At 36.8% G+C, this 26,379-nt stretch overlaps 1 protein-coding gene and 1 long non-coding RNA gene across 2 annotated transcripts; both read right to left on the minus strand.

The window, feature by feature from the left end:
* Positions 1 to 15,947: 15,947 nt before the first annotated feature.
* On the minus strand, positions 15,948 to 17,544 carry LOC127091712 (uncharacterized). The gene is made up of 4 exons (XM_051030398.1): positions 17,063 to 17,544; positions 16,787 to 16,913; positions 16,407 to 16,685; positions 15,948 to 16,300 (listed from the first exon to the last, which is right to left on the minus strand). Exons 1-4 carry the CDS (start codon positions 17,518 to 17,520, stop codon positions 16,082 to 16,084), a joined length of 1,083 nt encoding a protein of 360 aa, XP_050886355.1. The 5' UTR covers positions 17,521 to 17,544; the 3' UTR covers positions 15,948 to 16,081.
* A 43-nt stretch (positions 17,545 to 17,587) lies between these two features.
* Positions 17,588 to 25,687, minus strand: LOC127091713 (uncharacterized). The gene is made up of 4 exons (XR_007791979.1): positions 25,593 to 25,687; positions 25,453 to 25,504; positions 25,245 to 25,361; positions 17,588 to 17,751 (listed from the first exon to the last, which is right to left on the minus strand). It is a non-coding gene; the product is annotated as an uncharacterized LOC127091713 (long non-coding RNA).
* Positions 25,688 to 26,379: the final 692 nt, after the last annotated feature.

Below are 26,379 nucleotides of genomic sequence, written 5' to 3' on the forward strand. Positions count from 1 at the left end.
TTTTCATGAAGTTTTGGTTGGACCAGTCCGGTGGTCCTCATTGGAGAAGATGACCAGAGTTAGGGCTCCGGTGGTGTGTTGGCTGCTTCCCAACCATCTCATCTTGATTCCACGTTTTAATCCTGACCTTTGTTTTGTTTGACTGATGTTGCAGCGCGCTTGACTCATGTGGTTGGTGCACCTTAGCGCGTTGCCATCAGATCTGCCACCTCAATTAATGAGGGAGATCTGATGGCCCTTGTTTTTTTGAATTTCTTTTTATTTTCTGATTTTTCATTTAATCTTTTTTTGTTTAACTCATATTAATTTCATTTTTAATCCAAAAAATATGGGACTTTCACCAAAAATCTTTAAATATTTTTCTCTTTCATTTTTTGAATTAAAATTATTTTTTGGATTAATTTTGATATTCTTCATGAATTAAATGTTTTTGTGCATATTTTTAATTGTTTAAAAATACTTCTGACTTTTCAAAAATCATGAAATTTTTTGTCTAAGGTCCTTTGATCTTGTTTGACCTACGATAAATCTATTGGCCATTTATTAGGTGTTTTGAAGAAGTTTTAGGTTTTGACCAAACTAATTTGTATTTTAATGCATTTTTAATTTGATTTTTAATTGATTAATTGTGTAAAAATTATGTTGAGCCATTTTTATGGTCTTGTGATGTTTGACTATTTACTTGGGCCTTGGTCAAGGTTGATTTGACTATTATTGAATTAAAATCATTGGATTTAGGGGATTGATGAAATGTACATTTCATCTCCAAAAATGAATGAATGATTTTAATTTGATAAAATTCCTCCCATGACCAATTGTGTTTCTCTCATCTCCTCTCCCTCTTCATTTTGACCCCTATTCTTTCCCATCCTTTTCATTGACCAATGAAGTCTCAATATCCTAAGGCTAATTGGTTCATTAATGACCTTGTGTCAGATGGACCAATATAAGTCTGGATGAGATAAGTTCATCCCTTGTGATCTTTTCTTTTAGTGTGTGGTATATTTTAGGAGTTTGGTTCACTATACCAAATCTCTAACATGTATTAGCACCTAAGTTTTTATTGTCCGGCCTCAGATAGTTGTGACTTTTACATAAGTCCAATTATGATTAATTAACATAGAGATAAATTTGACCCTAAAGGCATAGCATTCTAGTAAGTGAGATTGTAAGTCTCCCATCTTTCATGGTATTGTGTGGAAACTTGGTCTTTTTTCCTTCTTTTGGAAGATGTCTTGGTTCAAGGATCCATGCTTGTGAATAGATGGTTGAGTGTTCTCCAAAGAATGAGTTAATCAATTGAAAAGCAAAATACTACTAACATTTAATTAACTTTGACTAACATTTGACTAATTCTTATTAATATTGCTTTACTTTCAAGTCATTTACTTTATGCAATTTAATTTCAAGTCATTTACCATTCATTGTCATTTACATATCATTTAACTTGTTTATGTTTATGCCATTTTCACTTTTCTCATTTGAGTCATATATTGTGATTGTATATATTTGTTTGTGTATTTTGTTTGTGCTTGTGGTCTTAGGACCTTAAAATACCTACTAAACAACAAAAAAATCTAAAAAATGTTTGGTGGATTGTTGATCTTGATCTGAACTTTTGGACTTAAGATTAGGCAACATTCCATATGCAAAAGGATTTGGCCAATGCCAATATTTTGAGACCAAGTTATTGTGATTTGACCCTTCATCTGATGCAAGTATTGGGATCTATTTGAACTTATCTGCTACATGGCCATGATACAATTGTTATTTTGATCTTGTGTCTGATGCATTATTTTGAGTTGGTCAAGGAGTATTTCATCTGATACATGAGAAGACAAAGAAGACTGCTAGCTATGGATTTTCTTGCTTGGATGTGGATATCTTTATTTGATGCCTTGATCTTCATGATGCTTGATATTTCTAATTTCTTGTGGATAATTGCTTGATTCAAAGTCCAAAGGTAAAATGGGTTTTCTATATGACATTCTTGTCTGTTGGATTGTATCACATTGGTCAGATCTTTTCAACTCTTAACTTTTAATTTTATGCTTAGGATTAGTCTCTTTATCTCCTCCCACTTCTTAAATTTCAAAATCTCTCCCCCTTTTCAAAAACTTTCTTTGCTTGTGATTTCAAACTAAGACCTTATTTCAAATAGAAACTTTGGCCTTATGCCATTGAATTTTCAAACTCTTTTCATAAATCAAACTTGTAAATAAATCTAATCATGTTGGCTTAAAATTTCAAAAGACAAAAAGAACTAACACTCATTCAAACTTTTGGCCCCTTTGTGCCCTTTTTTAAAACTTTTGATTAAAAGCAACTCACCCATTTTGAAATTGTTATCACGAACTACGAGGTTTTGATCCCTCATTTTTATGTTGGTACGTAGGCACAAGTCCGAAGTTCTTGTCAAACACAAAAATATAATTAATGAATTCTTCTCTCATCCCCACACTCTATTTTTCTCAAACATCTTTTATACCAAAAACACATACACACATAAAAAAGGGCTCCCTAGGAGTACCTAGGACACTTTGGGTGCTAACACCTTCCCCCTGTGTAACCAACCCCCTTACCTGTAATCTCTGACATTTCATTAGTTTTGATTTGAAAACTTCTTATCTTTGGGTTTTGTTCGGACTTTTCCCTTTTCCTTTAGAAACAATAAAAGCACGGTGGCGACTCTGGTTTTATTGACGCTAAGCTTATCCATAGCTTGATGGTCATGAATTTACCGCTACACATGTCATTAAGAAAAATGGAACTCTCAGAATCTGTATAGATTTTAGAGATTTAAATAATTCTACTCCAAAGGATGAGTATTCGATACCCGTGGCGGAGATGCTAATTGATTTGTCCGCATGATTTGAATATTTGAGCATGTTTGATGTCTATTATGGCTATAATCAAATTCTCATAGCAGAAGATGATGTCCCCAAGACGGTGTTTCGATGCACTGGAGCTTTGGGGATATATGAATGGGTTGTGATGTCGTTTGGTCTAAAAAACACGGGAGCAACCTATCAAAGAGCCATGAATGCCATATTCCATAATTTCATTAAAACATGTATGCAGGTATACATTAATGATATTGTGATAAAATCGTCATCTCAAAATGATCATCTTGATCACCTTTGGTGCTCATTTGAGAGAATGATAAAATATGGATTAAAAATGAATCCATTAAAATGTGCTTTTGGTGTACATGTAAGAGACTTCTTGGGTTTCGTGGTACACAAGAAAGGCATCGATATCAATCAAAATAGACAAAGGCGATTTTGGATCTCAAGCCTCCTTCGACAAAGAAACAACTCCAGTCTTTGTTGGGGAAGATAAACTTCTTGAGAAGATTCATATCAAATCTAAGTGGCAAGACGAAGGTTTTTTCACCACTCCTCAAGATCAAGAAGGAAAGTGATTTTCACTAGGGACAAGAGCAGTAAGAGGCTTTCGACGCAATCAAAGAATACCTTACTAAGCCTCCCATTTTGTTACCTCCCAGTAGGAATAAAAATATGATTTTGTATATTGATGCGTCAGATATGACCATAAGAAGTGTGTTAGCTCAAGAGGATGCCAGTGGGGTCGAAAGACCCATATACTACCCCAGTCGAATTTTGATAGATACCGAAACTAGGTACAGTCTGAAAGAAAAATTGTGTCTATGTATGTACTTCTCATGTATGAAATTAAAGCAATATATAAACCAATTGATATTCATGTTTCATCTCATTATGATGTTATTAAACATATGTTGTTTAAACCTATTCTACATAGTCGGATTGGGAAATGGGCGCTAGTTTTAACAGAGTTTTCTTTAATGTATAAGCCTTTAAGGGCTATGAAGGGCCAAATAATGGCAGATTTTATAGTAGATCATGCCATAGTCGAACCTTCACTAAAAATGGTTGACACGAACTCTTGGCGGTTATATTTTGATGGGCCAAGCCATCAAGATGGAACAGGAGTTGGGGTTTTAATATTACCCCACGAGATATTCTGATAAGGTTCAACTGTAGAATCAACGAAAAATGTTCTAATAACGAAGCAGAATACGAGGCCCTAATAACTAGTCTTAGAATCCTGAGAGATTTAGGGGCCAAGAAAATAAAGGTGAAGGGAGACTCGAAATTGGTGATTAGAAAAATCACACGAGAATACAAGTGCATTAAAGAAAATTTGTTAAGGTATTTTGTGATGGCGACACATCTATTGGAGTGCTTCGAGGTCGTCAGCATTACACATGTGCCAAGGACGGAGAACCAAGAAGCCAACGATTTAGCCCAAATCACCTGTGTGTACAAGATATCGAAATCAAGACTCAAGGAGATTTTGAGATACAGGAAAAGATGGTGTCGAACGTCCCGCCATCACCTAATACGGGAATCCCAAAGACGGGGGGAGGAGATAACCTCGACGACAGTGTCAGCTACGACGAAGGTCTCGACGACAAATGTCTCGAAAATTTCGCAAGACACGAGGTTTTCGCTATTGAACATTTATAACCATCAGGTTGGAGAAAACCAATCATAGAGTACTTAGAGAATCTGGTCGGAAACACTGACAGGAAAATCAAGTACAAGGCTCTAAGTTATATACGCCTGGGAAACGAATTGCTGAAGTAAACTCCAAAAGGAGTATTTCTCAAGTGTCTTGAAAATACAGAAGCATACTTGGCCATATCTGAAATACACAGTGGAACCTGTGGTGCACACCAAGCAAGCCATAAGATGAAGTGGTTGTTATTCCGACAAGGTGTTTATTGGCCCAATATGTTGAAGGATTGTATTGAGTTTGCCAAAGGGTGACAAGAATGTAAGATGCATGCGAGCGTTCAACATGTACCAGCAAGTGAATTGCACGCAATTATCAAGCCTTGGCCTTTTCGGGGGTGGGCGCTGGATGTCATCGGTAAAATTCGACTGGCCTCATTGAAGCAACAAAAGTTTATCATAGTCGAAGTATACTACTTTATAAAATGGATAGAAGTTATCCCTTTGGTGAAAGTGGATCAGGAGGTTGTGATTGAATTCATTCAAAAACACATCGTATATAGGTTTGGCATTCCCGAAACCATTACCACAGATCAAGGTTCAGTTTTTGTGGGACACAAGATGCAAAGATTCTCTGTTGAAATAGGCTTCAAATTGGTGACTTCTACGTCTTACTACGCCCAAGCAAATGGTCAAGCCGAAGTAGCCAACAAGGTGATAATTAGTTTAATCAGAAAACATGTTGCCAAAAAACCAAGAAATTGGCATAAGACATTTGACCAAATTTTGTGGGCTTGTCGAACATCCCTAAAAGAGGCGACGAATTCGACGCCTTTTCTTATGACATTTGGGCACGATGTTATGTTTCCAGCAAAGATTTGTTAACAATCAGTCAGGGTGCAACACCAGAATGATATTCAGTCAGAACAATATTTGGAAATGATGTTCGACAAACTAACTGAGTTAGACGAAGAGAGGTTGGCCGCAATGGACGTATTGATACGACAAAATATGCGTGTGGCCAGAGTGTACAACAAAAGGGTTAAAACAAAAACCTTTGCAGTAAATGATTATGTTTTGAAATTAATTCTACCTATGGATCGAAGAGATCGAACCTTAGGAAAATGGTCTCCAAAATGGGAGGGACCGTTCCAAATAATCTGAACATTTACAAACAATGCCTACTAAATTCAGGAACTGGACATGGATCGAAGGATCTTAAGGGTAAATGGGAAATATTTGAAAAAATATAAACGGCCGGGATGGCATTACAAAATGGTTGGCCGAACTTACAAGAACCGCTACAAAAAAGGAAAAGTCAAGCGGGAAATCTAAATTTAAAATCCTCAAAGAAGGTCTTCTCATGACCAACTCGACTATCAAGAAGGATTTTTCTCCCCGTAGCTGCTTAATACTGGCCTCAATCTTAAGGGCTCTTTCTCCATGTGAAATCCCTTTCAGAACTTCATGGTCGACAGGATCTTGGGTGGGAAGTGCTTCAGTTATATCTAAGGAAGTTTTTTGCGCTTCCACTTCAGCAATTTTCTTAGTAAGTTCTACTATTTGAGCTTGGTAGTCCAAATTTGTTGATCGAAGGCTTGTTGTTGGCAGAGACCCTCCTGTTTCTTGGCCTTGAAGTCACTGAGTTTCTTCTCGCACGATTCACTGAAATCCCCCTTAAGCCTCATTTCATTAATCTTGGTCTTGATCTGAAAGTCAGCATTTCGACGAAGGGCAAGATCCTTGACCAAATGGGTAAAAAAAGCCTCAAACTAAATTAAGTATTTACAAGTCGGGGCAGGAAGCTTATGAAGCGCAACTTCGTCAAGAAGCTTAAAGACGTCGCGGGCCAGACCCTCTTCTTTTTCGAGGACGATTAAGAATTCATGCTCAAACAGTAAGTCTTTAAACTGTTGAAGTTTGAGAGTGGCGGCAACATCCATCTCTGGAGAAGGTGCAACAATCAAAGAAGAAGGAGATGCCTCAGTCGAACTTTGACGTAGTTGCTGCAGTTTTCTTAAAGTATATGTCGTTTTGTCTTTGAGGGCTCAAGATAGCCTCAGATGCCTGATCGACGACCCTCACTTCAACCATGGGTTCACTAGAGTCGAGTCGGCCACATGTTCCTAGGATAAAAAAAAGTCAGAACCCATGTCGGAAATTAAGTTCGTGAGTTGGTAAAAAACTAAGGAAGACGAATACCTGAGAAGCCACATGAGTTGGAGAAACAGGAGGACTTCTTTCTGGACCATGGGGGGCAAAGATCTCACCAAGGTCATATGGAACTATGGGGTTCGTGGTCGAAGGAGCGACCTTTGAGGGGGTTTTCTTAGCTTGGACTTTCCTTTTTCGAGCTGGAGTAGGGGGATCGTTGGTGGCACTTTTGATATTGGGAAAATGTGTGAATGTGTATTGCCATCGGAATCCTCATTATCGACCAAAATGACCTCTTCAGGAACCTGAGTCATAGGATAAGTGAGAGGGGTACGAAATTGTAAAAATATAAAGCCGCATGGAAATAATGGCACTGAATACCTTCGGTTTTGGAGTCAATGGCACCCTTTGCCTCTTTGAAGGTTTTCCAGGGGCTGATTCAGTTGTCGGAAACCTTTTTCGACCCTAACAACAGAGAGAAGGAGTGTTGAATTTTCTCTTTCTATAAATAGAGGAAAGGTGAAAGAATAATAGTTACCTTTTTTGGGACTTCATCAGCATTGGTAGTTTGGATATTGGCGTCGGGAGCATCGTTAGACATTGGTGGAGGCGGCATTTCTCTAGTGAGGATGGAAAAGGCATCAATCATGTGTTGAAGAAAGAGGTCACTAGAAAAAGCTTGACGTTGGTAGTCGGCCCACCATTCTTCAAAATCGGCAGTTGTTAAAAAAGATTATTGGAAGTTGAACACGGGTAGTTCGAAGCATTGAGCGGACTTGTGAAAATGCAGGCAAGCTTTGTGGCCGTCAGCATTCAAGGATCGACCAGACCATATGATGTCAGTCGAATGTGACACCAAAGGTTTCAGGAGCATTTGACTAAGGCCGAGTTGTCGAGCCACTAAGTTGGGTTGGTAACTCATAAAGCCATATCCCTTAGACCCCACTTAGATCCTAAAGGATAGAAATGTAGGGGTCAGAAACACCCTTATACGACATTTGAGAACGCTGAAACCTGAGGGGATTCACCTGGAAAAGGATCTTTAAACCATTTCGGACCAAAGCATCGATCCATGAACGGAGCCATACTTGGGGAAAACTTGTCGGCCTTGATGAACATATTGAGGTACTTCATGAAAAGATGTTTGTTGGGAAGTTCTTGATAGGTCATCAGGGTAAGTCTTGCTCCTTCGATGGGTCGATCCTCATTTAAACGAAGTATGCGCTCTAATCTGGGTAGCCTAACTAATATTCGAAAGTGGCATTCAACTAGTGTTGCAAGAGCCATATGGGACCCGACAGGTTTAAAGCCTTGTTAGTCGAATGGAGGTACTTTAATTTCAGAGTAGCGAGCCCCACATAATGGTACCAGGAAGCCAGTAGAATCTTACCTGGAGAGACCTGTCGACCCTCATGGATCTGGATCACTGGACTTATATAACTTTTGGCTATCTATAAAGATCCAGGACAGAACATATAATATGAAAGCCATAACGTTAGAAAAGCGATATCCTCTTCGTCAGAAACTTCGACAAAATCCTTACCATGATGATCCTCGATGTAGTTTCGGAGACTAGCACAACCAAACAAAAAAGCGGTCTATGTCGGAAGGGTGGGGTCGAAAGTGTCGCCCAGTGGAGATAAACCTGTAATATTCGCTACATCGAAGAGAGTTGGCATCAACATGCCACATGGAAGCTAAAAAGTATTGGTCGAACTTTTCCAAAAGTACATCAAAGCCAGCAAAATACAAGGACTGATTCAGTGGGCATACTTGGAGATCTGGATAGCGACGAAGATCCCCACGCTTCTCCATTGATCTTGGCATTTTCGTTGAACTTTGTTGAGCCAAGCCAAGTACTCTTTGTTGTTTGGGGTAGGCATCGACCTGAAAACCCGTGCTTTTGGATCCATGAATCTAACGTCGATAGTTCAACCTTTGTCGAAAGCTTTAGGAGCAGCAGGAGTGTAACCAGGAAAATGGCATTGAACTACTTTGGGTATGGATTTTGAGTCTAGGAAAGGTCCATGAAATGTGACTAGTTTGTTGTCAATGACAAAGGGAATGAGCATCTGGCGTTGCTAGATTTTTATCATTGCTTCATCAGCAGAAACAGGTTGAGGAATACGCTTCATGCTTTCCATGGCAGTAAGTTGAAATGCAATAGGGTTGTTTCCAGTGTTGAAGGAATTAGCATTTTTGGTACGAGTGGAGGAGGCCATTGTTAGGAAGAATGAAGAAAAAATCGTTAAAACAGGGATTGCTGTGAAAAGTTGCAGAAGAAATATGCAGATGGAAACGCTGGAAGAAAATTTTGAGGGTAAAAAATGTTTATTTATAGGCAAACTAAGGGATGATCAAGTGTCAGTCGACTGACAACTGTCCAGCTATGAGGTAGTGAGAGAGTTGGTAGCTTAGTTGAGATCCCACAATCTAGGAAGTAGCTCGTAATGATGACAATTTGTTTGGGAAATTGCAGCGCAGGAAAACCATTATTGCACACGAAAGCATCATTAACGATTAGATGGCCAGCCGAATTTGGAAAGTCAAAAGTCAAGTTTCTCGGTCGAAGCGCCTAAGTCGAAACCAGCCTTTTGGGGGGAGGGGGGGAATTTATTAGCTATCAAATTTCGACACATGAAGTACGAGACCACATCGACAGATGGACAATCGGAAGCGGGGTCGACGAGGGAGAAAGCTGAAAAGGTTAAGTAGACGAAAGAAGAAGCTTGTCGAAGTCGATGGTCATTGTACCATGGTGGGAATTAATCGTGGAAGAAGAGCGTGAGAAGTTACCAACAAACGTGGGAGATATGCTCTAACACGTGTCATCTCATGAATGGGTCATAACCTCCCAGCAGTTATTTTTTTACTACTATTTAAACAGATGTAATTTTCATTTTCAAGGGTGGCATTTTTAGCATTGCAATAGGAAAACACTTGAAGTATCAAGCAGAGAAAAAGTTAGCTTCCTACAAAATATACTTTTGCTTCCACCTTTATCTTCAAGTCATTTAACTTGTCAAATTATTTTCATTTTTTTTCGCTCATTTACACTTTATATCCTGTCTTATATCATGCCCTACTTTTATATGTACTTTTAGTTTACAAAACATCTCACTTACTACTCTAATATTTCAAACATCTTGCCATTTGAAACAATCATATACTTAACACGCATCAGTCTAGGATTTTATAGCCGATCCTTAAAGCAAACTTTTTTAGGAAGGTTAGAGATTGTTGCACGAAACAATATCTGAATAAGAAATAAAGATAATAATCTATATCAAAAGTTTCAGTAGATTAAAATATTAAATTATTTTATAAAAAATTTAAGAGTTTGATTATAAAAGAGACTTTTTTCCCCATATGCCCCAAAGCTGAAATTAAATTCCCACTTTGCCCCACTCTTTAAAAAAATTCTCAATTTGTCCCCTTTTTCTTATTGGGCTCATCCATCCATTGGACGAGGGTATGAAGGCCCATTTCGCCTTGTGTAGGCTCAGCCAATCAATGGCCGAGGGTATGAAGGAAGTTTTTTATTTAATATTTTAAATACTTTATTAAATAGTTTTCTAATTATTATTAAATAGTTTTTTAATTAATTCTATATTTAATTAATATAATTGATTTTTTTTAAAAATAATAATAATATTTTTATAAAAATATTTAAAATAAAATGTAAATAATAATAGTTTTTTATAATAATAAAAAAAATTGATATTGTTTTTTTTTAAATATTAATAATAAAAATGATTATTTTTTAGAATATTAATAATAGAAATAATTAATTTTTTTTAAGAATTACAATGGAAGAAATATATTTTATTGATATAATGGGAGCAATATATTTTATTTATAGTGACCGCCTGTTCCACATCTTGTGCCAACTTTTTTGCGTTTTCCCTTGCCCAAGTCTTCTTGTCTTTGTCTTGCAGGAGACGGAGATGAATCGGAAGACAATTCATCAAGGGCGTCTTGTTGTTGATGTTGTTGACTTTGATGTTGTTGTGATGTGTTTGGAGGCATATCCATACCGTCGAGTTCTTGAATGCAAAAAGAAGGCATACTCATTAGATGGTCATCGGTGAGGTCAAAGTTGGGTAGTGAATGTGTGGCTTGTGTGTAGGTTTCGGGTTGGGTGTGTTGGATAGGAGGATAATAGACATCATCAGGGTTGTATGTGGGAGTGGGATGTGCGAATGTGGTGTTAGAAGGTTGGGGTTGAGAATGAGGGTTTGAGTATTCAAAGTTGGGTTGAGGAATTGGAGTGTATTGTATGGGTGGGCGTATGTTGGTTTGTTGTTGATATTGTTGGTTGTAATAGTAGTTTGTTTGAGGGAATGGAGTGTGGGGATTATGGTGTTGGGTTGAGGTGGAATAAATTGTGTGTTGTTGTGTGGTCTGGGTGTGTTGGTAAGTTTGTTGAGCTGAGGATGATGGTTGGTTCTGTTGTTGCGGGGGTGATGTTGTTTGTTGGGTTGAAGAAGCTACACGTTGACGGGGATCATTCAAAAACTGTGTCGGAGCAACGTGCATAAAAAGAATTGATAAAAACCAATTCATGTATTCTCTACCCGACTTAGACTCACCAATTACCGAGTTTCCTTGTAACACCAAATGCCTTCTTCTTTTCCATTCTTTTAGCTCTTCTTTATTTAAATCTTGCCAATGCGTGTCCCAAGCTTGGACCATAGTCATGTTATGGTGTTCACTTAGACATCTTGGCTGAGACGGTATTTGTTGTTCAAATCCAAATTGGAGTTTGACTCGATCCGTCTGATGCATCTCAACAGTAAAGAAACATATCATATATGTTGTTGCACTCCAGACCCGGCTGTCATTATAATCAGGCATTGGATATTGTATGTACGGCCTCCAAATAAACTGTTAAAAGAAATATAACTATTAGAATGTATAAAATAAATTTAAATAAGTTTAATATTATAATTAATCATTCTTACATCGTTTTCTTCCATGTGTTCTATTGCAACACGGTACCCTCGTAGATGATGACGAGGATTATTTCCATAATTCATACCTCGTTTGCACCATCTTGCATATTAAAAAAAAATACGTTAAAGCGACGTATAAATAATTTTGATAAATATAAATTGCATTTAAATGAAAATCGTTACCTTAATGCATAAGGATGTGATGGAACCTCGTTACTAACCGGGGCTAACAAGGGTATGCGTGTGAATGCCCATACAGTTAGTAATACAACACAACCTCTTATGCTCTTGACTCCTTTATGGGCCGCCTTGCACATACGTCTATATAGAGTCGCCAAACAAGCAGAACCCCAACTGTATGTATTACATTTTTCAAGATCTCCTACTAAAGGTAACCAAGAAGAATGCAACAAATTATGACTCTTATCTGGCATTAAAAAAGTAGCAATTAAAAGTAAAATATAAATTTTTGCATGTAGAATATTTTCTGCCTCAGACGGGTTAGGGTTATTTTTGAGTTGTGTTAATACTGCTTCTAACCAAACTATTTTGATAGAAGCCCCATTTTTATCCGAAGCTGTTGGTTTGATGCCCAAATTTTCCATGTAAACATCATTGGTTACGTTTGTTGGGCCATTAACAGCTTTACCATGGATTCGGAGACCGAGTAACATACTCACATCCTCTAGTGTGATAGTACATTCACCTGTTGGTAAATGAAAGGTATGTGTCTCCGGTCTCCATCTCTCTAACAATGCAACAATTAGTTTAGAGTCTACTTTTAGACTTGCAATCTTGGCCACATTTGCAAAACCTGCTAGTTCCAAATACAGTATTATAACCACACTTGGTTGAATGTATGTATGCGAATGGACCCGAAACCTATCGTCTTGCTGAAATTAAAATAAAAAAAGGTAATGAATATTTGATCTGATATTTACATATTGAATTTGTGAAATAAATTTGAGAGAGACTTACGTATTCGGCAATGTTTGCCGCCGTCCCACGGTGTGATTCGCCCATCCATAACAAAGACATCTTGGAAGGAAGTGTAGAAATTGAAGAGAGTAAATATTTGAAGAGAGTAAGAATTTGTGAAATAGAAATTGTAGGTAGATGATGAGAAGGAAGTGTAGAGGTATGGATTATTTATAGTGGTAAAATATAATAAATATATTGGTTAAGATTTTAATGGGGGATTTGACATTGCATGGAATGCATGCAAATTTTTTTTGTAAGGAATCTTGCAAGATGAGATTCCCACGCTGATGGGAAGTTGCACTGCGCAAAAGCCTGTCTTAAGGCTCGTCACTTTGATGGACGAGTCATGCTTTGGTCTTTGTGAGCTCGTCCAATGGAATGACGAGATGATGCGTTTGCCGTATTGACTCGTCCAACGGAGTGACGAGGTTACTCTTTTAGGGTTTTGGCTCGCCCAATGAATGGACGAGCTAGTACAACCTAGGGATCGCGCCTTCTCTCCTTCTCTCTCTTCCTATTAAATGAATATCAACATGTGATTTGTATAGGATGGTTTACTATAAATACCAATAACATCTTCATTCATTCTCACCAAACCAAATATACATTCATATCTCCTAAACTAAATCAAATATTCTACATCCATGGCTCAAAGAAATTTAATTGTTTTTATCCATTCCGAAGGGTCCCTTTTCACAGATCCAAGTGAGGGATTCTCATTTTGCAATACAAATTTAACTATGTTCAAAATCCACATCAACTCCAACTTTCATCATTTAAAAGACTGTATTGAAAAAAAGTTGCAACGTTATGTTGAAGACATCATTTATCGTCAACCATTATTTAATGGAGATGATGATACCGTCTTTTACATAATGACACCCATTGAGACCGACGAAGATGTCTAGTCGATGTTTCAATGTCATGTAACATTATCTCAATTACCTAGCATTGAGATATATGTTCGTCTAGTCGATAATCTTGAAGAACAACCGAGTCACAATGAAGATGTTGAAGAACAACCGACTCACAATGAAAATCTCGATTATCCAACGCAATCTGTACAGTCACACGACTATGGAATGAGTCAAGCCATTGACGAAGAGCCGACTCAAAATAATGAACCTTTCATACCAAATGAAGAGGTAGGCGAGAATAGTGAGGATGATCTTGAGGAGGTTCGATTTGAAGATCTATTTGGTGTTAGCGATGACGATGGCAATGAGGACATATTCGACACACCGACCGTTGCACTAACACTACTAGAAAAACTGTTTTTAGCGTCGGCCATTTACAGACGCTAATGGTGAAAAAACAGACACTAATATGTGGTTAGCGTCGGTTTAGCGTCGGTGTCGGGCCTTGAATAAAAGTTGCGAAGCTACTGTGTAACGTCGGCTAAAGATACACCGACGCTACGTAGCCTCGGGGAGACGGAGGCTAAAGCGGACACTAATGGAACCGACGCTATGTTGTTTCAAAACCATGAAAAGTCAATATTATGTTTAGCGTTGGCCGGTCCGACTCTAAAGTCAACAAAAAAAGTCAACAGATAGCGTCCGTGTCACCGACCCTAAAGTCAACATAGAAAAGTCTATACTAATATTTAGCCTTGCATACACCGACTCTAAAGTCAACAAAAAAGGACAATAACGGGTTGCAACATGACAACCTCACTCGAACAAATTTTTTCAATCCACAATATCATATTTATGGTAAAACATTTGGAAACAATTTTAAACATTCGTGAAAGTAACTACAAAAGTTCTACCCACATTAACTTTCAAAAAACATACACAAAAAGTAATCACATCCGAGATTAATTCGTTCTACTAAAAGTACAAGATCAATCTTCATCTAATGATTGATCATCCAAATCGTCATCATAATGATGAGAATGTGATACAAAAGTTGAAGTGTCAAATTTCTTCATCATAAATTCCTTTCAAGCATTCATCTCCCTCTCCATCCTTTGTGCAGTCTCGGTAGCAGCTTTTGCAGCCTCGGTAGCAGCTCGCATTGCTTCGTTAGCCTCTTGTAATTGGGTCGTTGCAGCCTCGGCAATTTGTTCAGCTCTAATTCTAGCTGCTCTTTCAGCTTCTAATGACATCCCAAACATAGAGTGTTGAGGAGTTTGAGATTGTTGGGTAAAACTTTTTTATCCACGTTTTAGATTAATAGCTAAATCTGCAGCGCCATAAACCCGACCACGGTTACGGCCCCCAGCAGCCTCTGTCCATAGCTTATTTACACGCTCTCCATCTAACACCTGAACAACCTCTCCGTTCCCTTCTTCAGTTGGCTGAAGTTCTGCATCAAACTTCTCTTTAAAAGTCTTCTGCATAACACAACATTATAATGCTAAGTTAGTGCTCTGTTAAGAATTTAGAGATGATATGTTGGTTAGAAGTTAGTGCTCTGTTAAGAATTGTTAGAATTTGTTAAATGTTGTTAAAAGGTTGAATCAGTTAACTATTTATAATGCTAAGTTTGTTTGAGTTACATAGTTAGTAATAGTTAGTTTCCTAATTGATTTTTCAACATGCGTTTCAATTTCATAAAAAACTGCAGCAACAACAACTTAACCAAATTTGTTCAATCACATTCATTTCCTAATTGATTCAATAACTTCGTAATTCAATAAAATGCCAACAGTAATAACCATCCTATTTAATATTCAAATAAGTGTGACAATAATGCATAATCAATTAACAGTAGGTTTTCATAAATCATGAATCAAATCAATTTGCACCACAAGATTGCTAGCATTTTCATGTGACTGAACCAATTAAGCTAGTTTCCATTTGATCAAAATCGACTTAGTAAACTCATGCATCTAGAAGGTAATATATGTGACAGAATTTCATTTTCAATGGAATCGATTCCCTAGCAGAATTCAACTTGTCCAAACATCTAACAAATTAACTCTAACCGAATTAACATTCCAACTGTCATCTAACAGAAGTTATAATTAATTGCATTTTAACAACTCTTTCCTAACTTCACTCACAGTGTAACAACCAAACAAAAAAACTAATAAAAAATATTACTAACTATGCTCCTTGTTGATTAATAGAACGAATTATCACAAAAGTTAGAGTTAGTTTACATGGATAGAGTTAGCAGTTTTGAAACTCTATTAGAATTATATACCAACCTTAATTGGACTGCAAGTAAAAAAAATAGTTTGAATTAGTGGTTAGCATATGGTTAATTGAATGTTTGATTTCTGTTAGTGTTAGGAGTCGGATTAGTGAGTAATGTTGAGTTGTTAGCACGTCACTGTCAGTAGGTTGAAAAAGTAAGGAATATTTAACAGCAAGATAACACAAGCAGGAATTTCAAACTGATTGCAGGAATTTCAAACTGATATCAAACAGCACAGCAAATATTGATGCAGGAATTTCAAACAAATATCAAACAGCACAGCAAACTGATTGCAGGAATTTCAAACTGATAGTTAAACATAGGACTTGTGCTATTATATCTAACTTACATTAGACTATAAAAATGGATAACTAGATCCTTTTTGGAGAGTTTAATTTGAATAAGTCTGCTTCTGAAAGCATGGATGCAAATATTGATGCAGTAAAATTTACGAGAACTTACATAAGTAGATGCAGCACGACTGTCAACCCATTCACCATTTTTCCTCTTGTGTGTTTTTAAAAATAACTCATCGGGACGCAGATCCCTTTGAAGTTCACGTGACTACAAAAATCAAATAATCCAATAATCAATACAGAATACGAGTAAAACTGTCAAGATATAAAGAATCTTCATAATAATAATAATTTGTTAGGATTTTATTACTTACAAGTTGAAGTGCAACATCAATATGAGCCTTACGGCCTGTGGTGTGGACTGCTCCGCCTCTTGCGGAAGCTCGATTGGTCTTGTTTTGAGAAGACACAGCCAAAAACTCGGTCTTTTTCCAATAAGTTTGAAGTTCAACCCAAGCATCATCACCAATCCATGAAGGTCGAGTCCCTTTTCTCCTCGCCTTCCCCAACATGTCGTTTAATCGTTTTCTTCCTTTTTTTTCAAATGCGCTATAGACAAATGCATGATCGAAAGGATCCCACGAAACCTTCTCCTAAAATAATTAAAATCACATAATTAATATTAATAACCAATTAGTTACTTTTTTAAATATAATTTGATCAACTTAAGTGACAAAAGTCAATAAATACTTACTCCAAACAACTTAAACCAATCAGCTTTCGTATCAGGATCGAGTGCAGACCAATGATGTATAGGTTTATAAAATTGTTTGCGTATCGCATAATTAATGGCACCAGCAACTTCTTTGGCAGGAACTAGCCTACAAAATACAATAATAAAACTACTAAATTATTAAGAATCATATGGATAGTAATATTCTCAACTTTCTTAACAGGTTATATATATTTTAGACAAAATACAATAATAAAACTACTAAATTATTAAATTATGAGAATATATATGACTTACCCAGTACCAGATGGTTTTATAATAACTTTCCCATTCTCATCTATTGTTGGCACAAGAGGGGTAATAGTTTCTTGACCCACCGCCTCATCCTCATCAGCATCCACATCTTCCTCCTCTGCCAAATTTGAAGGGCTAGCCATTGTTTGAAGGTTTATACTTTGAGGGCCAGCCATTGTTTGATGGCTTAAAGTTGGAGTAGGCATAAAACTGAATTTCTCAGAGGTAGTGGCATGAACAGGTACTACAGTTGGAGCTGGTGTTGGCATCGACGATGCAGCCTGCACAGACGATGCTGCCTGAGCTGGTGTTGGCATCGACGATGCAGCCTGCACGGACGATGCTGCCTGAGCTGGTGTTGGCATCAACGATGCAGCCTGCACACACGATTTTTTAGAAGCTGATGTTGGCATTGATGATGCAACCTGCACGGACGATGCTTCCTGAGCTGGTGTTGGCATCGACGATGCAGCCTGCACAGATGATTTTTTTGAAGTTGATGTCGGCATCGAGGATGCAACCTGCACGGACGGTGCTGCCTGAGCTGGTGTTGGTGCCGATGATGCATCCTGCATAGACAATGTTGTTTGAGCAGGTTTCCTAACGATATGCTTCTTGTTAATTATGCGATTTCGTTCTTCTTGAAGTTTTCCTGGTGCTAATACCTTAGCTTTTCCACCTCTTTTAGTCATCTGTTGTCATAAAAATAAAAGGATTAGTCAGTCTCACACTCTTAACAGTATCATAACATTATCAAATGCAGTTTCTGATAAAATTAAAAGTAAAAGAAAAGATGTGGCGAGTATAATATTAAATTAATTTTAGTTCAACAAATGCATAGTAAAGTCACTGCAAATTATTTCATCAATTGTGAAAGCATCACTTCTGAAAACAACAAAAAGCACACATCCTGCAAAATATCTTGGGTATGTGCATAGAACTACATAGAAGATACCATAGACATTTTGGAAGATGCAACAAAGGAGCGTGAAAACTATCATGTTGGAAAGAATGCATAAGATACATTTACACAACAGTGGATATGATAATATAAAATAATTCCTCGCAAATGTAATTTAACAGTCTATACTTGGCAGCATCAAGTTACAATGATATATCAAAATGAAAAGTTTAGTACGATATCCTACCTGCATCTGATTGAAGGAAAAGGTTGCAAAGTGGGAAACAGAAATGCAACCGAAAAAGGACAAAATAGAAAGTACTCACAAGTCATCAGAAAATCAATTAATCAAGGAAATCTACAGTGTTCAAATATTCCATTATAGAAACCCTGTAATCATATCATACATACCAGTATTTTCAGGTTCACCAATATCAAAAAAAGTGTTGAGTAATTCAAGGATGCAAATATCTGCCTAAGCATCAAGTAATTCAAGGATATTAGAAATGGAGCCATTTCAAATACAAAGGAATGCTGCTAACAAAGGAGGGGTAAACAAAGAAAAAGTTCTCTACAGGGAAAAGATAAATGCACAGCGACTTAATTTATCTTCATCAATGCCCTCTATCTGCTTCACTAGTAGAGCAATCAAAAATCTCTTCAAACACATCTAATTGTGACATGTCACGCAAACAAGATATTGCTTCAATTTCTACATTGGGTAGCGCCGGTAACATCCCATCAGATTGATAAGGTACTTCATCCTCTATGTTGTCAATCTCTACGCGACCCCTTGGTTTTGTGGTGATTGCCGCACACCATCCACGCATATCTCTACACATTTCTGGATATGGGACATAATACACTTGTCTTGCATTTTGCGCAAGGATGAAAGGATCATAAGGACGATAACGTTTATCCATCTTAATATCCACAGTTTTATATTGTGGGTGAACCTTTGTGCCCGTATTCCTTGTTGGATCAAACCATTCACAATAAAAAACTGGAATCTTATGCTTCAGACCAAAGTAATCTAGCTCAAAGATATCTTTGATTATTCCATAAAAATCAGTATTTCCTCCTTCTGCAAGACCTTTCACGTGCACACCACAATTGCTAGTTTTTCTACCTTTGCTCCATTCTTCAGTATGAAACTTGTACCCATTGATAAAATACATGTTCCATGATATGGCCATTGATGCAGGACTGCGAGACAAGGCAATTATATCTTGGTTAGTAACTCCATTTGTCTCCTCATTTACATATTTCTTCAGCCATATGGGAAACTCTATATGTATGCGCCCAGATGAATCTTCTATATCTAGAGAGTGGTTCTCTAAGAATATGCTGAAATAAATCACACGATTCATAAGTAAATATCTATTATGATATGCATCAATAATTTGATTGAATATATTATGATGCACACTTACTCAAGATATGGTTTAACCTCATCACAATTTATCAAGACATGCACATGTGAAGACTTCCATTCCTTATCAGATAGAAAATATTTTCGTGACTTCCCACTTGGTCGACCGCCACTTTGTAGAATGGACATTGTAGGTAGAATGTCATCATTGTCTAAATGAGGTTTGTTACTAAGATTTATGGTTGGCAACAAACGGAAAGAGTTGAAATAATGAGAGCAAAAGTAATTTGTCTCGCGATGTATATAATCACTGCATATGGAACCTTCAACTCTAGCCTTATTTGTCACTGCCCTCTTTGAGACTCCCATAAATCTGCACATTCAATCATTCCACGTTTATTAATTTATGATAAACATGCAATAACTTAATAAAATCAACCACAACAATTACCTTTCGAATGGATACATCCATCGGTACTGTACTGGACCACCTAGAATTGCTTCTTTGGCAAGATGGATTGGAAGATGCTCCATTGAGTCAAAGAAACCTGGTGGAAAAATCCTTTCCAACTTGCATATGATAATTGGAATATTCTCATCCAACTTAATTAAGTCGTCCATCCTCAATGTATTGCAACAAAGATCTTTAAAGAATCGACTTAGCTCAGTTAATGGTTTCCAAACCAAATCTGGCAATGAATGGAATGCAATTGGGAGTAAACATTCCATGAAAACATGACAATCATGGCTCTTCATCCCATGCACCGTACCCTTTTCTACATTGGCACACCTACTGAGGTTTGAAGCATAGCCATCTGGCATTCTCAATTCCTTAAGCCATTTACAAACCAACTTGGCTTCAAATTTGGTTAGAGTGTAACTAGCCTTTGGTTTACCATTCTTTCCGTTTTCTAAGGGTTGGAGCTCCAAGTCCCCGCGAAAGCATAATTTAGCCAAGTCTTCTCTTGCCTTTTCATTATCCTTTGTTTTATCCTTAACATTCATGACAGTATTAAATATATTATCGAAGACGTTTTTTTCTATGTGCATCACATCGAGGTTATGCCTTAACAAGTTATCCTTCCAATATGGGAGATCCCAAAAAATACTTCGCTTTTTCCAATTGTGATCCACTCCATACCCTTCGAATTCTTTCCATTTCGCCTCCCATCCAATTTCAGTAACTTTTGGAAAATTACTTATTACCGCCCATATATCTTTCCCTGTGGAAATGGGAGGTGGCTCATTGGTCACAACCCTATTTTTTAGGAAACTTCTTTTACTCCTTCTGAAGGAGTGATTAGATGGCAAGAAACGACGATGACAGTCAAACCAGGAATTCTTATGGCCACTTTTCAAGGTGAAAGCATCAGTGTGTTCCATACAATGAGGGCATGCCAATTTACCTTGTGTTCCCCATCCAGATAACATACCATAGGCTGGAAAATCATTAATTGTCCACATCAAGCAGGCTTTCATGATGAAGTTTTATTTTGTAGATATATCATAGGTCAATATTCCATTGGACCACAATCGATGTAGATCATCAATCAATGGTTGCAAGTAGACATCTATCTTTAATTTAGGGTTTTTAGGTCCGGGTATGAGGCATGCCAAAAACAAGTATGGTTTGGTCTTGCACATTTCAGGGGGGAGATTATACGGAGTAACTATTATTGGCCAACATGAGTATGGAGAAGCAGACGCTTGAATGTAAGGAGTAAAACCATCTGAACACAGACCCAACCTTACATTTCTGGGTTCCCTAGAAAAGTCAGGATATACACTATCAAAATGTTTCCATGCTTTTCCATCTGACGGGTGACGAAGGATGTTGGAACTATTTTTGTTCATGTGATGCCATCTCATTTCACTTGCCGACTCAGTTGATGCATACAATCTTTGTAATCTGGGAATGATTGGGAAGTAGAACATTCTCTTCACTGGGATATCTTTGTACTTTCCCATGCCAGTCTTGCGAGGAATGAACCTAGGAGCATTACAAAATTTGCACTCTGATAGATTGCTATCATCCTTGTAATATAACATACAACCATTCTTACAACAATCAATCTTCTCAACCTTTAGCCCTAACTTAGATACCAACTGTGTTGCTTGGTAATAGTTATCGGGCAAGCATTTTTGAACTGGACATACACTTTTAAGCATTTGTGCAACAAAATCTAAACCTTTTTGTGGTACATGCCAATTAGACCTAATTTCAAGAAGTTGAGTAGATATTGATAATATTGATTGGGTAGCTCCCTCATAAATGGGCTTGTTGAAAGATATCAACTTGTCATAAAATCGTTTGGCATCTTCGTTGGGAAACTCATCCTCCGTATATTCCTCAACTTCTATGTTATCATTCACGTGAGAGAATACTCCATAAGGCCTAAAAGCATCATACACCATCTGATTCATTGCCTCAATTTGGTCATCATGATGCACATGCTTACTACTATTTGAATCATTCCTTGTATTAACATTGAGCTCTACTTCTCCATGTTGAGTCCAAATCCAATAGTCTGGTTGAAATCCATCTCGATACAAGTGAAGTCTAACATTAGTTGGTGTTCTTATCTTGAGACACTTGCAATTTATACACGGACACCTTATCCCTCCCTCAGATTTACAAATAGGTTGTTTCAAAGCCCTCTTTACGAAGTCTTTAACCCCGCGAACATACTCTTCTTTCAATCCGTGTCTATTGGAATATACTCTATCGTACATCCAAGTACGATCCATTTTCTATAAGGCAAACAATTAACTCGTCAACCACTGAAAATTAAAACATATATTAGACAAAAATGAATGGCTGATAAGTTCCTAATGGGTATTAGGAGAAAATCAGATAACTTCCTAATGGGTATTAGGAGAGAATAGAATACATGCATTCCAAGGGATTTTTATTTTATTTTCAGTGGTTCAAAAATTAAACATGACGAACATACCAAATTTTAATACTATTGTACATTATTATTTCAGACCGTAAACAAAATTGCTGCACAGATTTATAAATCTATTAAACTGCTGTATATTTTAACAAATCCAATAAGCTATTGTACTCACTTCCTGAAATCTAACTAAAACAATGTAAGCCTTAATTCTTAGTTTATTTTTTAATGTAAACCGAACCAAAACTACATGTTAATGGAAATAACTAACAACTTGCAGTATGTAGTCACTATATAGACTGTCATGTACAGTAGTACCAAATTATTATCATGCCAACACAAATCAACATACAAACCAAAACAAAACTTCTACCTACAAACATACGCAACCAAAACGCATAAGCTAGCCGATACACAAAGCAACCGCCTCGAAACCAGAAAAAAAAACACAACACTGGGACAGTGATCACAACAACAGAATAGAACTTAATTTGAAATATAAACAAAATCTATGCGAATCAAATGCCACAAAGGTGAAAGGTTATATCCCGATGCTAGAATTTCATTTACAACATAACCAATTCGCAATCCAAGGGAAACCGAAAAGAGAAAAACACAACATAGCCAATGCGTGTTCGAAATCAAAATAAAGTTCAAAAATTTGTAGGGTTCACAATTCCACGAATTCGCGATATAGGGTTCGAAGAGGTTAGAATGGTGATTTATGTTAGAACGTTCGAAGAAGCCGCAAAGTTATGAGAGAGTGAGGTTATAGTCATTTTTCAATTCTGTTTTCCTAACTAATTAACTCTCACAATTTTCACTTAACCGAAATTTAACAAACATTAACAGTCATAACAGAATTCAAAACAACCTACTAACTGATAGCAGACTTAACTCAAGTAAGAAATCTAACAGAAACTTAACTCCATCCTAACAGAAATTCAGTAATCACCAAACAGTTCGCTAATAGCAGTCCACAATAAAAGCATATCATGGTTTCATTTAAGTCATAACAACTCAACATTAACATTAACAGAAGCAAACTATTAGACTTTCAACAATAGTTCACAGCTGACATTACTAATAAGTAATAACACATTCAACTAATTAATTTCCTAACACTTAATTAGCTAAGAAGTTCATAACAGAAACTGTGCAGCAATTTTGTTTCTGTTAGAGGTTATTAGTTAGTTAGGATCTGTTATGAGAAGTTATAAAATCTGTTAGAGGTGGATTTGGTGAGTGAAATGTTTAACTCAAATTCTGTTTTGAAATTAAATTCCATTGTAAATTCAGTTAGTTTAGAAATTCAAAAGTTAGTTGAATCGAAATTGAGATTTAAGTGGAATGTAACTGAAATGAAAATTGTAAAATTTTCCCTCCTTGTTTTATGTGAATGTAGTTATGCAGGTTAATTTCAGTTAGTAAAAAAAGACTGTGAGGATGTTAATTTGTTAAAATTCCTGTTAGGACACTAAGAAACAGTTAAGTGGAAATTTGGAACTGTTATTGAAATGATTGGGTTAGTGACTTCCTGTTATTAAAAAATATTAGTAATTATTCTCCCTGTTAGTCTATGTTAGTTTTTTTATTTGTTAATTTGCTTATGTGAAATGCTTGAAATTCCGGTTATATTGTCGTTAAAAGCTTGTCAATGTATGATGCGGCATGTTAATTAGCAAGTCAGTTAGAATACACTTGGATTTCTTGTACATTTCCGTTAAAACCACTGTAATTGAATTTTGGTATTAGTAATATTAATTCAGTTAGTTCCTATTGGTTTCTCCACAGGTTTGTAAACCACACTGACTTATTGTTATTTTCGTATGAATGTCAATGAGACGCACGGTTTTGAAAGCATCCCACTTTCACTAATAACTAACTTTGTTAATAGAAACTGAACCTCACTAACCAACTTCTAACTTCCAGGTTTCTTCAACAACCGCTCCGAAAATAACAAACTTCAAAACTCCTCTTCCCAACCTATAACAGAACTGAACCTTCACTCTTCACAACTAACGGAACCAACTAACAGAACCATCATTCTCTCATGACCAAAATCAACTAACCGAATTTCACAACAAATTCTAAACCGTTACCTAACAACTTTTCCCAACAAACTTCTCAAGCAAATCACCTGCAAACAGAATTGAAAAATGACTATAACCTCACTCTCTCATAACTTTGCGGCTTCTTCGAACGTTCTAACATAAATCACCATTCTAACCTCTTCGAACCCTATATCGCGAATTCGTGGAATGCACAACAGGACAACAACACAAGACAGAACAAAGGAACACTTCTCAATTGCAGTCACTAGAAGCAAGCAAAGCACTAACTAAGACACATCAACAACAGTTAGAAAACAAGCACTAATAATCAGGTCACAACAGCCAGATAATCAAGAACAGGATAATTCAAGAAGCAGATAATTCAGTTATGGAATGCAGGCACAGCAGATAATTCAAGAAGCACAACAGCCAAATCAGGTGGCACAATGAAAACATCACCTTCAGCCTGAAGCAAGGAAGGCTCAACAACAAATATCTCATCAAGAACAGGACAATCTAGAGCATTAGAGGACATACATCAAGCAACAAAAGGGAAACTAAACTACAGATATGAGTTCATCTATAAAGCACTCAAGCAGCCGCATCATCAATACACAATGCAACAACTGGAAATTACTCGGAGGCAACATCATCAAGAGAACCACATGAAGGACATTCAAGATAAGAGGAAGGATGAAAACATGCATCAATATCATCAACATACCAGAAACCTTGGTTCCACAAAAACAAATCTAAACCAGCACAAACTTTTTCAGCTCTTTTAGTTTGACCCCATAAGAAATAATTAAGCAGAACTTAGGAAATTCCATAGCCTCCTCATAACCACAAAATCAATTCATAAACAATTCTCAACCTTGAGAAATACTAACTGATGCAAACACTAACTATTGCAAACACTAACAGTTCAGTCTGGTTCCAAATTAACATAGGGATGACTAACCTTGAGAAAGAGTTGTCTTTGCAAAATCCCGGATGATATAGTGCTTCGGTTCCAAATTAACTTGCATTCAACAACTGCTTACTGCCTCCACTAAGTAAGATGAGCATTCTTGAAAACCTACATTCAGAAAACCAATTAGCAAATAATTTGATTTTTGTAGTTTCAGACTTAAAGGAGACTTTAAACATATTTGGAAACAATACTAAACTTGCAAAGAAAAGTTGATTCCAGCATCCACAAAGCCGATAGTTCTGGAAAACCTACATTCAGAAAACATAAAACATATGACTATCTCATACTCATTAAACCAAAACTCCATGGAAATCACTTGAGATGAATATGCATTACCTTTGATGATTCAGAAACCCTTTAACGAGGGATTTTGAATTAGGGATTCTTCAATGGATTCACGGATTAGGGATTCACGAATCGGTTCACGAAATTGGAAAAAAACGGATTCACGATTTAGCATGGAATTAGGGTTTTCGTGTTGTGAAATGAAATGGAGGGAGAGTGAAAAATGACGAGGGAAAAGGAAAGAGGGAAATAAGTTGTCGCACAATTTTTGGTCAGAAATAGAAAATTCCATAGCGTCCGCCAAGCGGACTCTAATTAATAAATAAAATACTTAAACCTTAAATATATATACATATTATAGATAAATAAATGGAAAATGTATATGTTATAAGAATAGCGTCGGCTACGCGGACTCTAAGTAAATAAATACTAATTAAAAAATAATGCTACTAGATAGAGTCGGTCACACCGACTCTAAATAAATTAATCAAACATTCTTCAAAGGTAACATAACAAGTAGTGTCGGTTTTGCCGACACTGATAAAAAAAATAACTTGTCTTAAAAGATGTACGTAGATAGAGTCCGTTAGTGTAGGCTTAGCCGACACTAATAGTGTCCGTGTCGGTGGCCGACTCTAAACTAGGAGGCTAAAATGACTTATTCTAGTAGTGTAAGAGCGCAACCATTTAGTTTGTACAACCCACCAGCACACATGCAAAACATAAGTTTGGATGATGCTGAACCAATCTCCGTTTTCGGCAGTTTCATACCAACTCACAATTCTGACGAAATAGAGGAGGGCATCGAGTATGAAGATAAGGAAGAGTGTGTTCTAGC

Source organism: Lathyrus oleraceus, chromosome 6 (assembly GCF_024323335.1).
Source record: "Lathyrus oleraceus cultivar Zhongwan6 chromosome 6, CAAS_Psat_ZW6_1.0, whole genome shotgun sequence".
Taxonomy (NCBI): domain Eukaryota; kingdom Viridiplantae; phylum Streptophyta; class Magnoliopsida; order Fabales; family Fabaceae; genus Lathyrus; species Lathyrus oleraceus.